We start from the raw sequence: 15,715 nt of genomic DNA on the forward strand, positions 1-15,715 counted from the left end.
AAGGGTAAGGTAAAGTGCTACTATTCTGGTGCGATATTAAATTAAACAGGGATCTAGATGTTTTATTGTTACTCATTCAGTACCATTTTAACATGATTTCTTCTCCTTCAGAATGCAGTTCAGTGACCTTCTCTTTTATTGTTCTTTTTCTTTGCATAACCACAGGAAGAGGAACTGAAGACTCCTAGTACTGATTACAGCTTTTATTACTGCAGTAGGGCGGAAGGCTAAACTGTGGAGTTTCTTTGCTTTCATCTGGGTTAGAGTCAAGAATACTAACAGAAATTTCAAAAAGAACTCCTTCGTTTGGAAGACTGGGTACTGCAGTCCTGGACGATACAAAATCCATGAAAGTTTCCAAGCAACTGACTCAGGCACAACTGCTTAACTAACAAGAAATCTTCAGTCTAAAGGAATTTTAAACAGAAGCACAACTGAAGATAGTACAGCTTTGAAGAACCAATATCAGAAGTAATATGATACTGCTACAATCAATTTCTTACTATAACAATAGAATTAAAAGAGTTTTCAACACCTTCAACAATGAGAAACTATTGCAAGGAAACAAAACCTCCTTGCAACTTAGAGAGCAGCAGAGGGAAACAGAAAAAGGGAATAGTCTGCGTGCAGTATCAGGAGGTATGCTTACACACGGATGAAGTGCTGGCTAAATTTAGTGCGTCTTATTGTGAATAGTTTTCTGAATTAACAAGTCTGTTTTTAACAAATATGAAGTCCTTTGAATTTCTTAGCAACCCACTCTTGATGAAATATACTGAAATCATTCCAAGGCCAATGGACAAAAGCAAGCTGCCAACAAGAAACCCACAATGCAAGATATTTGCAGCAGTTGCCACAAAGAAGCACCACCCAACACAGAGAAATACAAGATCTAGGCCTGATCAAAACCCAACACGAGAATATCCTCAATAGTAAGAAAGGAGTTGAAAACATTCCTGGTGGGCTCTGTTCTGCATTCTGGTAGGGCAGAAAGATATTTCAGAGAGACGGGCATCTAAATGACAGGCTGATGCTAAAAACATACTTTGAAAATGCAACCCCTAATTTTACTGAAATGCAACAATCAAGTATTATACAAAACAATAAAGAGGAAGCTATGCAGAATGAACTAGTCTACAAGGAATTACCTTTAAAATTCACTGTAAGTATCATTGGCTTAATATCAGTGAGATAAATTTAATCCCATATAACTCAGCTGAGTGTTCAATGGAAGGCTGTTATCCCACTGCCATTGAGGGAGATTTGGTATCTAGTTCATCTAGCCAAAATGATTCGCTGCCTGTCATGTCCAGACATGGTTCATACAAATTGAGTTAAACAAGACACCCTCCCATATGAAAACCCTATCCCACATTTGGTAGCCGGAGATGAGTTAGAACGTAAATGGGCCTCAAAGTGGGCCCGGAAAGGTGCCAATGATGAACGTAAGACAGGCACTCTCGGGGCTCTCAGGCATTTGGATTATAGTTGACGAAAGCTTTGTTGTAGGAAAAGGCAGCAAAAAGGATAATGCAAAACATGACACCATGCTGCAACAATTCCTGAATGGAGAATCATAAAAAAGCTAGGGCAAACACTCAGTCCTTTCATGTCATTATGCAGCATATGGTACACAAAATAAGGAATTCCCCCCAGTTCACGCTGTAATGAGATACAGTCTGGATGGCAAACACCACTCAAAAGGTAGGTAAAGGCCTTCTTCTTAGACTGTAATTTTTTTATTTCAGCTTGACTAGCATACTTTTTCATATTCCATTTTTCAGTAAACAGTTAAGGACAGCAAATGCTTAACTCAAAGTAAGACACCATAATAAGTTTGGCACTTCAGTTTAAATTTCCAGAGTGCAGAGCAAGTGAAGGGGACAGAAGTAATGAAAAGTACCAACGCTCTACTCTTTCCTCCTACATATTTACAGTGGCTATAGCAAAGAATAGAACAGATATATTTCACATTGGGACAAAAGCAAGATTAGTAAATATTATTTCTGTTTGCACTAGATTATAACAACTTTGTACAAGAGTATGCTACGATATGCTTGAAGAAAAAACAATCAGAAAACTTCTTTTAACTCTGAAAATACTTCTCTATCATGAAATTATCTGTCAAAATACAATGGTTTCATTTTTCAAAAACTGGAACGTACTTTTGATGGCATAGTTATAAAACATGTCGATGTATATTTCTTTTTGTAATAACGAATCAAACAAAAACTTAAAAAAAAAAACCTTAAAAGATAATAGACAGCAAAAAAAAACACAAGAAAAAGAATATCTAATTAAGTGTTACCCAGTAACAACATTACCACTACAAATGCAGAATGTTTTTTTTTAACTTACCTCTCCTCCATTAACATACTCCATCACAAAACACAAACGATCCTTTGTCTGGAAGGAATATTTCAAGGACTTGCAAAGAAAACAGCAAAACCAAATCTATTATTATCATGTATCAGCCTGATTTCTTGCAGCTAAACTGTAACAAACTTAATTTTATCCTGTTAAACAGACAATTCTGACTTCCTGAAAGTTCTCATAACTCTTTTAATTACTCTAACTGAAGTTTGAGTAATCTCCACATCGTGCTCATCTCTGCAAAGTGTTCAATATGAAAATAGCACGTTTATTATAACAAAACACTAAATTGCTCTTAAAATACACAATTCTGTACTGCATTTTTCCCTTACTGCCATACGTACCAGATATCCTCACTCATTATTTTAATATTTTATGATGTCCACATCCACAATGCCCATGTAGAGAGAGATTACCACACCACCTTCTTTCTTTCTCTCCAGTAAAATCTTAAAAGTGATCTTTACCTCTGGCCTGCTTTCACTTCCAAAGCAAGCACTCTCTATTTTAAAGTACTATGCAATGTTGAAAGCAGTAAGTGGCAAATGAATATGTTTATTGATGTATAATTTTAAAATTATAATAGATGCTATTACCCTAATTAAAATTTTTAATGTATCAAGGTTTATCTGACTGTGCTTGGAAAAAATGATACTAATTAAAACCTACTGGTGCAGATTTGGCCTCAAGAGATGAAATACAGTAGAACTACACTTAACAAAATCATAAGGAGACACATGACTTAAATACTGTACGTCTTTGAAATATTTTCTAAACAAAATCAGAAAGATATAAAGATGTAGCTGCAGTGGCATTGTTACATGACCTGATTAGAATTCTGCACATTCTTGCTTACCTCTATATTCTAATACTTCAGAACTTTTGGAAATGTCATTTTTTTTGACTGAATTTCCAAGAAGATCTTGGCCAAACAACAATGTCAATGCATTGTATGTCCCCTGCTTTCTAAAGAGTTCATTTATAACTTTATATATGAAGAAAAGTTTTAATATTATACCTTGTTTTTTAATACAGAAAAATATCATTTTTCCCTATCTTAAAATGACATGTTAATTATTTTTTGAAATAAATGAAAATATTTTCTAATGCAGTCTTGAAGGAGAGGAATGAGAATTCCTTCTACAGAAGGAACTTGGTTTTAAAATTAAACATAATTTGCCATGATTATCAAAATTCTTATTATCTTTTCAATATTTTGCTTCCTATAAAATATCTCTATAAAGATACAGATATTGCAGTAGTAGTGTATGAGTTTTGTATATCCATGCATTCCTTAAGCTGAACTAATAGTTATTTTGTTATTTAATTCTTGTTTTAAATTTTATTTGTAAAAAGAACTTCCTTGACAACTATGTGAAATACATAACTTATTAAAAAACAGTGCTCATATACAAAAGTCACAAAATAATTGCACAATAGTTACATTCCACAGTTAAACTGATTTGTTTTCAGTGCACTTAAGCTTTACAAAATAATTGGATACTTTATTTCTGAAATGTACCCTTGAATACATATTCTAACAAAAGGTTTCATAAACAAAGGATATGTATTGCTTGCTTACAGATCATGATGAGAAAGACTTCAACATTTGTTTGTAAAATATGGTCAAAATGGAATATCTATCATGTTGAAAACTGTTACAATGTACTTCAAATTAATCCCTAATACTTACCGTTAAAAAAGGGTGTCTGGTGTTTTTCAACACTCTGCTTTCTGTAAGAGTATGAGCCACTTCATCCTAAGAAATAAAGAGTACAAGAAGTAGGTCTGAATTAAGACATAAATTGTATTTAATTAGTTATGATGATGATTACATTATGACTATTATTAGTTATATGATTCAATACTTCAAAAAAAGAGCATGGGGCACTACAGATTTGTAAAATGAATCAACCTGTTCACTTTAGCAAAATATGAAAAGGAACAAAAGGCTCAAGTATTCGTATGCTTTGAAAAAGAGGTTTTAAAGTAATTAATTGTATTTTGCCAAATACAATTTAACATATTGCATTTAATTTCCTTTAAAAAAGAATCTTTAACAATTATATCCAACACAGGAAGGATATACACAGGAAAAAATAATTACAAACTGGTAGTTTAAAAATATAATCATCAGAACCTTGGAGTTCTGATATGGAGCATCTAAATAATATACATATATATATACAGAGAGAGAGAATCAATTTGCAAGAAATGCAGAGACAGTAACCGATGGGCAACTACATCACATAGCCTAACATAGTCTAGTATTAAGTAATGCCAGAGGCTTTTTTCGTTTCCAAAACGATTTAGTCAAAATAAAAGAGTGGCCATACAAAAATCACTCCTCAACTTTCTGCACTCTCCTAAAAAAAAAAGCCCACCAGAGTAGTGCTTCTCAAACAGGACCTACACTCCTTCTTGGGGATGCAGACCGCATCCAGGGAGCCAGTCTGCAGAATCCCCTTTCCCATTTTCAACTAAATATTAGAGGTGAGGCAATTTGGCGAGAGATAGCCATCCTCTCCTGTGGTTGAATCGACGTGATGGGGACCACAGCGAGTCCCAGGCCAAAGGGAAAGAAACTCGTTCAGTCCTTCTCAGACCCACTGGCTGTCAAAGCAGGTGTCGCACCCGCGCGGGTTTCCTGGCAGCTTCCCTCTCCCTCGGGAGCCGGGGCGCAGGGCACCCTGTCACCGTCCCTTTGGCCACTGCTAACCACTATACTGAATTGAAGACTAGCCTACTGTGAATTGATTACACTTTTTCACTAGTTTTACTGTAGGGCACTTCTTGTTTTTTAGGTTTTCAAAAAGAAACAAAACATTGACCCGCTACTGACTTTATTCCTTTTCATGAAGACAAAATGAGACAATATTGACTGTTCTTGGAAATCTCATTCTTTAGCAGTTATCGTTTGAGTAAATCTTCAGCCTACATAAACTGCTGTTATCCTCATCAGTAAAACAGGGATCCTATCATTTCTCCATATGAATTACTAAGTTTAGATCAGAATTAAGTAGAAAAAGCAACACTTAAATTCACATGCAGAATTTAGATCCACTACTTTTTACCAGGAGTGCAGTTAAAATCTGATCATTTTCACAGATACAAGGCTTTTGTTTATAACCTCAGTGGTTCACCAGATACAGGGCATAAAAAGCTGGCAATGGCCAGTTTTTCTGGCATTGTCCCGAAGTTTGTAATACTGGTAGTAGTCTTCTGACAAGTGAAATTCTGGTCTGTCATGAAAATTTAGGATCAATAGATTTAGTCTGAACTCGGCAGATGCTATACAATCTTCTATATACAGTTGCTAATACACCACTTTTCTGCCTCGTATTGTACTTACTATTACAGACAGGACTTTCTCTAGTGAGTATTGTATCACACTATAAGCTGAGCTGGTACTGCAGATCTATTCTATCTGTGACATGATTGTTAACACTGTTCTTCAGAGTTAAATGTTATTTATAAATCCCCATGGCACACAGTTGCACACTGACTGGGCGAGCCAGCTAAGCCAACTGTTCAGGCTAAAGTTAACTTTTGTTTTCAGTTTTGGGAGGAGTGGAAAACTGGTACTTGATGGCTACAAGGGAAAATTATGAGCACTTCATTTGTGAAGACCCACGTATAGTCTATTTTTTATTCCTTCATCATTTTTTTTTAATCAATAAACAACCATGCTATGGAAAACTTAAAAGAACTCCTTTCAAAAATGAATTACAGTTCTAATGAAGTCAAATTTAGAAGGCTGAGATGCTCCATTTTTCATCACAGCATGAAAGGCACGTTTCCTCAGACACTGAATCTTCTTGTTAGTCGAAAGAAATGCAAACAGACAGAAAAACAGACCCTGGTCTACTTCAGTAAGTGGCAGGTTATGTCCAATACATAACTGAACTATTTGCTGTTTTCAGGTAGACAGATCAACAAACAGTTGCGTCCCTATCTCATGAGAATTTCTCTGGCTTTCTAAATAGTTTAATCAACAGCAATTTCTGCTAAACAGTGAAAGACAAAGTTAGTCAGTTAAGAAACGATTTTAACTTTTTAACTACTGACACTGTAGTAGCCATCAATGTAAAATAAAAAAAAGAAATAAAAATACAACTTTTTTGTTTTACTTATATAAAGAAATGGACTGAAATACTCATGTGACAGTGCTCAAAAGGGCTTGAAAGGTACCAAAGAGCAGAGGCAGAAAGGAACTCTCAGAAGTTAGATGTAAGGATCCTCTAAGTAACCCCTAAATGTGTGAGCAGAGCACTGGGGAAAGGTGTTCACGTTGGAGACAGAAATGCATCATGCAGCACCATAGAGACTCTGAGGCCCATACGGCAACCTCAGGAGATTGCTGTAATTTAGAAAGTCTTTCAGGACAGGCCACTGAGATCCTCACTCTTGTTCAGACTGAGGAGAACACAGAAGAAGCAATACCCTAGCTTCTTCCCATTTCTCCTGATTATCAAGAAGAAAAGGGCACTTTCTGCTATGGTTAGTCCAAACCATACATCGACTGGCCTACCAGCACATATGGGCTGGCTGCTAAGGGCAAGCAGAACTCACAGGCCAGCCTCTTCTCCGCTGAAGACACGCACATAGGTCTCTCCACTCCACACAAGCTGATTTTCATGAAGTTCAAAGGAATGTAATTATCTTTGAGGTTACTGTTCCTCTATCAAATTTAATTGAAATTGGTCAACAGATTGAAAAGGTATTAGAAGGTCAGTGACAGAGAGATAAATATATAAACTGTACAACAATCAATGACAGTTGTTATTCACAGTCAGTTTTCAGGAATACTGGTACTGTTAGGCCCAATTCAAAAATCTTGAGTCAGACCCATATCTCCCCAAAATCTCCTTACTTAATAACTGCATCATGCTGATAGAGAATGTAGTGTTTTTGCTTTCAATTTCTTTTGTGCAAATGGGATTTGGAACTTGAGAATTGCAGGAACAAAACCCAGAGTAAATGATCTTGCAGTTTAAATTGCATAAAACTGTGATTATGCATAAGAGTTAATAATGCTAACCCAACCAACTTTACATGACTGGACAGTGTCAGTTTAATATCATCTCTTCAGACATTAATTTCAGACTTTTCTTGTTCCTCAGAAACTGAAAAAATGAAAATGCTATTCCTATGCATAGCTACTTAATCTAATATAGCAAGAACAGAGCATAGGCCTATCAAACTAACTGTATTTATCTGAACAGACTTGCAGTTCACTTAGAAAAAAAAATTTAAGTATGTAATATACCCTCCAATACACTTTTACTTGTTTTAAACTTGGATTGCACTATCTTCCCTCACAGCAAACTCTCTCAATGCTTTAGCACACTCCAGATTTTAAGCCAGTGGAAGAAGGCATGCAAAACGTGTACCCATAAAGAAGGCTTTGTACTCTCGTTTACAGAAGATACACACACACTTCTACAGAAATTCAGTTACCATCAAAAATCAAACACATCATGCATTAGTTATTGGTTATTCCATTGAAAATTTTCACACAATATTATATCTATAACCTTCCTTACCTTCGCAATAATGACTTCTTTTTTCAAAATCTTCATAGCATAGTATTTCCCACTAGCCTTCTCTCGAACCAGAATAACTTTGCCAAATGTGCCTTTGCCCAGTAGCTTTAAATAGTCAAAATCATTCATTGTCTATATGGACAAAAGAACAAGGATTAGCAAGACTTACGCTATGCAGTTTCAGTATGCACACAAATTTGTCTGCATAGGACCAAATGGTATTATCAATATAAAGGTAAGAACAGTTTACACAAACTTGCCTAAGCTGCCCTTGCTTACGGTATTTAATAACTTAAATAGGTATTAAGTTCAATAATAGTGAACTGTATCCTTGAACCACAAGGATATACTGTTCAATACTATTATTATAGTTCTCTGAATTACTGTACAGTATACTACGCATGCAGGTTTCGTTTTAGAAAGCACATACAGAAGATATTTTTAGCCTATACCAGTATTTCACGACCTCTCCACTTTTAAGAGAGCCTGTAACTCCTGTACTCTAGGGACATTAAGAAAATCTATTAATCCACCACAGTTTTAACACCAACTGCTGCATGGATAGCTTTTTTGAATCATGCATGATCCTCACCAGAATACTATACCAGTAAGACTCTACAATCATCTGTTATTTTTATTAGAAAATGACTTTTAAGAATTTGAGTACAGATTACTGTTACATGGTTTTTACATTGATCAATCTGGCTCCAAAAAGGAGAAGGGGGCACATTTTAGTCTTTCATGTAACTCAATTATAGAGACCTTTCAAGTATCTACTGTTGCTCTAGCTTTGCAGGGTAAACACATCACTGGCATATGCATCCAAGAGCTGGTTTCACACATGAGCCACTTTGAGTCAAGTAGGCTGATCAGCTCAAGGGGAGTGCTGCACACAGAAAGGATATGACCAGGCCATTTCAGATCCAAAGGCAGTTCAGTCATGTTCATGAGCACAAAGCTTGAGTCAATAATCAGCTTAGTTCTGCAAGTTTACTTCACAGCTCGCTCAGGAGTATCAAACCCTACAGGCATGCATTAGATGCAAAGATCAGGGTAAAAAAATCTGCATGACACACGGAGAAGCACAGAACAGCGGCAACAGAGTAGCTCTTCACAGGTCACCTTGGATTGACAGCAGGGTTTATTTTGCCAGCTCAGGGCCACTAGCTTGCTTCCACCATGTGTTTCCACAGCACATCTTTCAGCATGCTGTTACTAGCTATGGTGCAGCAACACATCAAGCCAGTTCAGGCACCCAGGTACCCTGACCTTTAAGGAATGCCAGGCAAAGAGATCGGAGCAGCTGAAACCTTCAGGCCTTAAACTGATTATCTCTCTATATTGTCTTAATTTATCTTCAGATAAAAGGTACAAATATACTGACAAAAATGTGAGTAACAACTGAACAGGTACCAACTTAAAACCCATACAAAATAATCCACTTCAGAAGCTGTCTCTCTTTTGATATTGAAAAATTTGTGTAGTAAGGGCTTTAAAAACCATATATTTCAGGAAATCCAGAGAGATTTTACTCAGAAAAAAAGCATGTATAAGCTTTAAAAGACAATGCCATCCCCTAAATGCAGTGTTCCTCTTGGAGAAGCAGGTATTACTCATTCTGACTTTGCTTGAGCAGAAAAGCAGTCTCAGTGGAGTTACGCTACTTCCAACATGCTTTGTTTGTTCATGTTTCCTGTACACTAGATGCATCTATATTGCCCTCTTAGCAAAAAAGTGAAAAGTTTACGTTTATGGATATTAAAAATATGATGCATTCAATACGAATACAGTTGGCTGATTTTTAACAGCTCAACATATCTCAAATGGTAATTTACATGGATAGGAGGCAGCAAAATAAAAGAAAAAGAGGACCTGCCTCCCAATCCCCCTAAAATAACTTTGCTGGAGATAAGGTATATTGGTTGAGAGTCAGATAAACACAGGCCCTAGACTTGTGTCTTTTAATGCTTATTCTAGTATCTTTGTGTATTCCATAAACCTTTCTGCTGATCAAATAATCGTCTCCTTCTCTAAGCAAAGGAAATTCTTACTCTGCTCAGCATCCCAGGAGCTGCACAGGAGCATTTCAGGTGATTTTCAGAAAAAAGCCTTGTCTCTCAGAAAGGAGTATTTAAAATCACAATTGCACAGACATATAATTTTGGAAGTGAATGTACAAAATATATACCTTGAATATTAAGTCTCTAACCTCCAGGGCCTCCAGCGATGGAAACAGAAGCTGGGAATCCAACTTGAAAAAAGATCACTCAGTCAGGGTTGTTGCCACCATAGGTGATTATACCGCAACCCCTTTCACAAGTTTAGTAAGCATCCTTTAAGTGTAGCATGATCCTGATTCTTCTTGATTTTTTTCTCCACTTCTCTGTGAAGTGGGAGCCTATTCTGGAAACTCTCACTCTCAGACTCTGGGCCTTTCTCTGGCAGTCTATCTGTATGCCCATTGATTCCTAGTACAATATTGACCAGTAGTATAAATTACACTCCTCTTCTTTCTCAGGGAATGATACATCTCGAAACATTTATAAACAGTAATTATACACCCTCCCAGTCTCAGTTTGCTACATTAGACATCTTTAATCCTGTTGTGTGAAGGCAAGAGAATTTGCCTTTTCTTTCATCTTCCTAGCCTGCACTAGCTGCACTCTGAGGCAGTGCTTTTGAACACTGCCCTTCCAGATAAGCTTTTATTTGTGTCTTCCACAATGGAATTAGTATTTTCTTCATCCCTAGTAGAAACACCTCCAATAGTACCTATATCTCTCACATATTCCAGTAGTACAGAGCTACTGGACATATCTTCAGGTAGGCAATCACAAATAGCGCAACAAAATATATTCACTCTTCTGAGAGAGAATAAACGGCAAAATTTACTTCTGAAATTATTCATTCCTCTAAGTTCAACTGCATGAGACTGTTGCTTTGAATCTAAAGTTCCTGTGTTCAAGTCCTGTTGCCAAACCATAAAAATAATTTATGCGATTGCTCATTCTTGAGTCAGTTTGAAATCTGCTCACGTAAGGGTTAGAATTAACGTTCCACCAACCACATTAATGCTGTAATACCTTAGATTTTAAGTGCTCAATCTGCAACTTAAAACCTCTTTGGCTGTAAAAAGTTTTCAACAGACTACTTAAGGTAGCATCTGCATACCTGCACATTTCAAAGCTTTATTAATGAGAAAACACTTTCCACATACCAGTTTTCTAGCTAAATCAGCAGGATATGATTTTTTCCCTCCATCTGATGGATGATTGGTAGCTTCTGAGCAAATTGACCTTGGTGAATTTCATTCTTTGCTCACACTTAAACACACCATCACAATCTGCACTATTTGGCAGATCTGGTTTTGCTGCCAAATACACCTCCCATGAGGAAGAACAAAACTGCACTTATCCCAGTAAGAAATATGGGTAAGAGGGCTGTCAGAGGCTCAATATACTTATTACCTAAAGCAAATCCACACAAGTGAGTGTAAACTTGAACTTAAATGACCAATTTTTCCAAAACTAGTATAATAGAATAGAGCTGTACAAACCTACAATACCAGATGAGTACAAATGTAGTTCTATTATTAATACATGTATAGGTTTATTATAAATACAAGAAACTCATAGCTTATTCAGTATAAATTATTAGCAATTACCAAACAAAGAGTTACAAAGGTTTTTCCTGCCAAAATGAAATTGCTGATAATAGTGAACTCTAGGAGTTAGATTATGGACAAATTTTAGAACTAGAGATAAGCACTGCTCAAGCTCAGGAAAAGTATGCCATTATTATTGTAACTATCTTTTTAATATTTAGTCAAAGCCTACAATCATTACTTTTCTAGAAATATTTCATAGTTTTGTTTATTCCAAATACTAATTCAGCTATTCCCGACAAATGTTTACTATCACACTGGTATCCTTTCAACACATTAACCCTTTGCTTAGCAGGATTTTAAGTATTTCTTCTTTTTTCTTTTTTTTTTTTAAATCTTTCTCCAATCACATTCCTGCAGACTTTCACTTAAAATAATTTTGAGTTGTCTTTTTTCTCTAGGCAGGACAAAAAAGGAAAACACATGACTTATCATGATCTCTATAAGCAATGTAAAGAGTAATTAATGTAAAAATGGCAAGAATTATTAGAAGACAGACAATAATACTGTTACACAGTGTTTGTGAACCAGAGTATGTGGATGTTTTAAAGTCAAAAGTTCCCAGTCTTTTAACAAGACTTTTAAAATTAGTGTATACTGACTTGTTACCAAAACGTATTTTATCTTTTATCCTGTCCGTAAAATTATTTTTATCTCGACAAATAACCTGTTAAATAAATACACAACATTTTCCTAAGTTAGTAATACATTCAGTAAGTGATGGAGAGCTGGTAGAATGCGAGTTTCTTGTGCAAGTGTGGAATGTTGGCTGTATTAGAAAACACTACTATCAGTCTGTAAAACTGCTTCCCATCAGTGAGAGGAATGGGGTGTAAGTGAAATGGCAGTAATAATTAGCTGTAGCTTCTTCATAAATTCAGAGAAAATGGCACTTGCGATCAATCCAAAGCTGGTCATTTTCGAAACGGAAGTACATGATGGAATGTTCACTACAAGACTAGAAATAACTATCTAATCAGAATATTTATTGCTTAAGATTGAATTTACAGGAGTTTATCAGAAAATATAGTGATAAGCAAAGGATATCACACATATGTTTTTTAAAAAAAGTCTGCATAGAAGGGAATTTGAATAGTAAGTTCATCTAAACTTCCTCAAGGAGGAGTCCTTTCAAGGACTTTCTCTCCACCCATACTCATCACTTCCAAAGCTAAAATTCCAAAACTAAAATATATAAACAAGTTACTGCAATTAATACCAGAAAGTTACAGTATAAGGAGAAACAAGTCTATTGCACATGTGCACATATACACAAACACTGACTCAAGAAATTTCTATTTTCTTTGTTATGCCCCTGTCCATGCAACCACAACCTTTCTCACATTGGAAATCTACTGTTGATTGGTCATAACCCCCAAAAGTTCCACAAAAAATTTAACTTCTGCCAAGTCTGAAACACATTCAAGGTCACACATGCTAATTTGAGAAATCCTAAAATTTACTCTTTTAAAGTACATCCTCAGATTATTTTTCTTTTTATTGTGGTTAACTGGCATGACACAGTATGCAAAGTTGTGATCAAAACACATGATTACTACCACTTTGCGACTAGTGATACATCCTCAACTGAAGGTACGACTTCTCAAATGTCACAGTGCATACTGGTAAGTGAGGTCATCAACCTTAACAGTTCTGTGATAACCTAGCAAAAACACACAAAGAAACTTTCTTGCTATTCTTTATGCTACAGCACAGAAAATTGACAAAAGCACATGAAAAATCCAAAACACCTTTGAAACACAATTCAGGCAGAAGATGAGTAATTGGGCAGAATCTTCCATATCTTCATTCATAAAGCTATCTCGCTACCCCGCAGAGACTAGCTAACAGCTTTATTGCTAAAGAATACTGAGTTCGTGACCCTAACATTTTATCACTTCTAATAGTCAGAAATTTGTGTGACCATAAGCAGCCTAAGAGGGGTAGATTTTTCCCACACAGTCTTCCTTGACCCTTCCTCAAGAGACTGGATTTAGAGAGAGACCATCAGAGCCTGAACAAAGCCAGCTCAGAAAAGGTGTCCACTGCCTGTACACAGAAGGAAGATATTGGCTCAGCTGACCGGTCATGGGTATGATGTTAAGGGCAGCAAGCCAGTCCCAATGAAAGGCTTGTTCGTCCAAAATTTGCTTACATAATATTCATCAAAGTAGTCATGAATCTAGCTGCAAGCTAGGTGAAGACATATTAAAAAAGAGACATAAAAAAGCAAGGTAACAGTTTGGCAAGATTTTGAACAGTGGCTTAACAGCAGGTTATGGTAATAGTGCTAGTTCTAAGAATAAAGTGTCCTGATGCTCTCATTCTTTAGAAGCTTAGCAGAGGGCTTAGAGATGGTACGCAGTGCAGGGTTACTCAATATGCCTGCCAAAGAACATAAGACCTTGGAAGATAAAAACACATATGCCATAGCTAAAGTTGTACTGAAAACTGGTGGAAAAATTGAAGTATTTCCTAAACCTGTGGGATGCAGGTGAGCAAGTCTGGAGGCTTCCCTAAGTTTGCATTCTTTCCCCTTGATCATTCTTCCATCCGTTTTACTCCTATAGAACTCTGAGGAATCAGAATTTTTCCTCACTGCATTGTTTTTTGTTTTCCTCTGAAAATCTATTCTTTATTTATTCTACACCCTGAAAAATAAATCTGTAAACAAAGAAAAAACAGTGAGCCTGCAAGAAACTGCATTAACCGATTAACCATATTATGTTCAGCCTTCTGCAAAACCTATTTACTCCAGCCATGGGTGTTTTGTTCAAAAGAATACACCCTACAACAGATACCAAGGAATTCATGTAAAAAAATTCTCCATATGCACAATGATTATACCACTGGAAATTTGCAACTGATTTCAACAGGAAGGAACTCTACTCATAATGAACAACAAGGAATAAAAGCAGTTCACTAGCAATCTCCATTCCTCAAAATTTTAGTGAAGCTATTACTGTAAAACTTAAGTTGCACACTGATACCATTTTTCAAAAAAATCTGCGCAAAAAAAGCGTCTTCTGGTTTTCCAAACTAATCTGACGAGGGATGTTGCTGTCATGCCTGTTCAAATTAAGTTCCATATTCTAAGACTGTTTTTTTTACAAACCTTTAACCACTTTTTAGAGAAGAACAGTCCCACTTCTCTGTCTTGTTTGTTAATCTGATTGTGCTCCTCTACTCATATACATACCATCTGGTGCATGCACAAGCAAAATTCATTGGGCTTAGATGTAAGATCAGGTGACAAAACAAACATGTAGGACACAATGTGCAAAAAATCCCTGAAATTAAAATAAACCCAATATAAAAAAAAGGAGAGAAAAAATGCATTAAATAGTCATAACTGAAATGGTTCTGATTATCTACTATAAAAGCTTTCATAAAAATCAGGCTTCTGAGAATGGTTCTTTAACCAGAAAATGCAATCTACAAAAATATTTTCACCATTTTCTGTTAATGCAGAGGAAATGACAACTCTGCTATAATATGGTTATGTTCTCAGAATCTTTTTCTGAAGTCTTCCAAAGCTGCAGAAATTTGCAGTGGGATTTTGAGTTTTGGCAAAATAGTAGCCTAGTGTCATCAGTGTGCTTTTACCGGCTACAGAAACTTCATTCTGATGTATTATTAGGTGTTGAATATCACCATTTCTCACTTCAGGTTTGTTTTGTAGCTTGATTTTGGCTTCTTGCCAAAGTCATTCAACATTCTGTAGCACGGCACACGCAATGTCCCAGCATCTTCAGCGTTTCAGTGTAAGCTGCTCGACAGAAACAAAATTGATCTTCCTCCTCCTCCTATTCCCACAACCCCTTTTGTTGTACAGGAAAATGCACTGCAGTGTGAACAAGGGGAGACTACATTCCAGATAAACTACTTATATTAGATAGCATTAATTTTGAAACCTTGAAAACGCTTGCTGTTATGCAGTGGTTTTGTACTCCACTAAGAGGATACACACACTTGGAATAGTGCTCAGATCTTTAATAGAGCACACCCAAATCCCTTCCACATAATCACACCGCCTCTCAGAAAGCCTGACACATCCTGAACACAGCCTCTGTCTTGCTGTCACTTATCATATTTTACCCTGAAGCACAATCACTAAACTTCTATGCTGCAA

General features: G+C 36.2%; 1 protein-coding gene across 12 annotated transcripts in view; it reads right to left on the reverse strand.

The window, feature by feature from the left end:
* AKT3 (AKT serine/threonine kinase 3) overlaps positions 1-15,715 on the reverse strand; it is a 159,624-nt gene that overhangs the window by 47,520 nt on the left and 96,389 nt on the right. For all 12 annotated transcript variants that reach the window (XR_010388483.1, XM_064509409.1, XM_064509402.1 and 9 more), the window contains 3 exons: positions 7,920-8,051; positions 4,067-4,132; positions 2,359-2,427 (listed from right to left, as the gene is read on the reverse strand). Coding sequence is in view for 11 of the 12 variants with exons in the window: in XM_064509409.1 (XP_064365479.1) it covers positions 2,359-2,427; positions 4,067-4,132; positions 7,920-8,051 (267 nt within the window). In the remaining variant the exon portion in view is untranslated. The remainder of the gene's footprint in view (positions 1-2,358; positions 2,428-4,066; positions 4,133-7,919; positions 8,052-15,715) is intronic.

The sequence above is a fragment of the Dromaius novaehollandiae genome, chromosome 3 (assembly GCF_036370855.1).
Source record: "Dromaius novaehollandiae isolate bDroNov1 chromosome 3, bDroNov1.hap1, whole genome shotgun sequence".
Taxonomy (NCBI): domain Eukaryota; kingdom Metazoa; phylum Chordata; class Aves; order Casuariiformes; family Dromaiidae; genus Dromaius; species Dromaius novaehollandiae.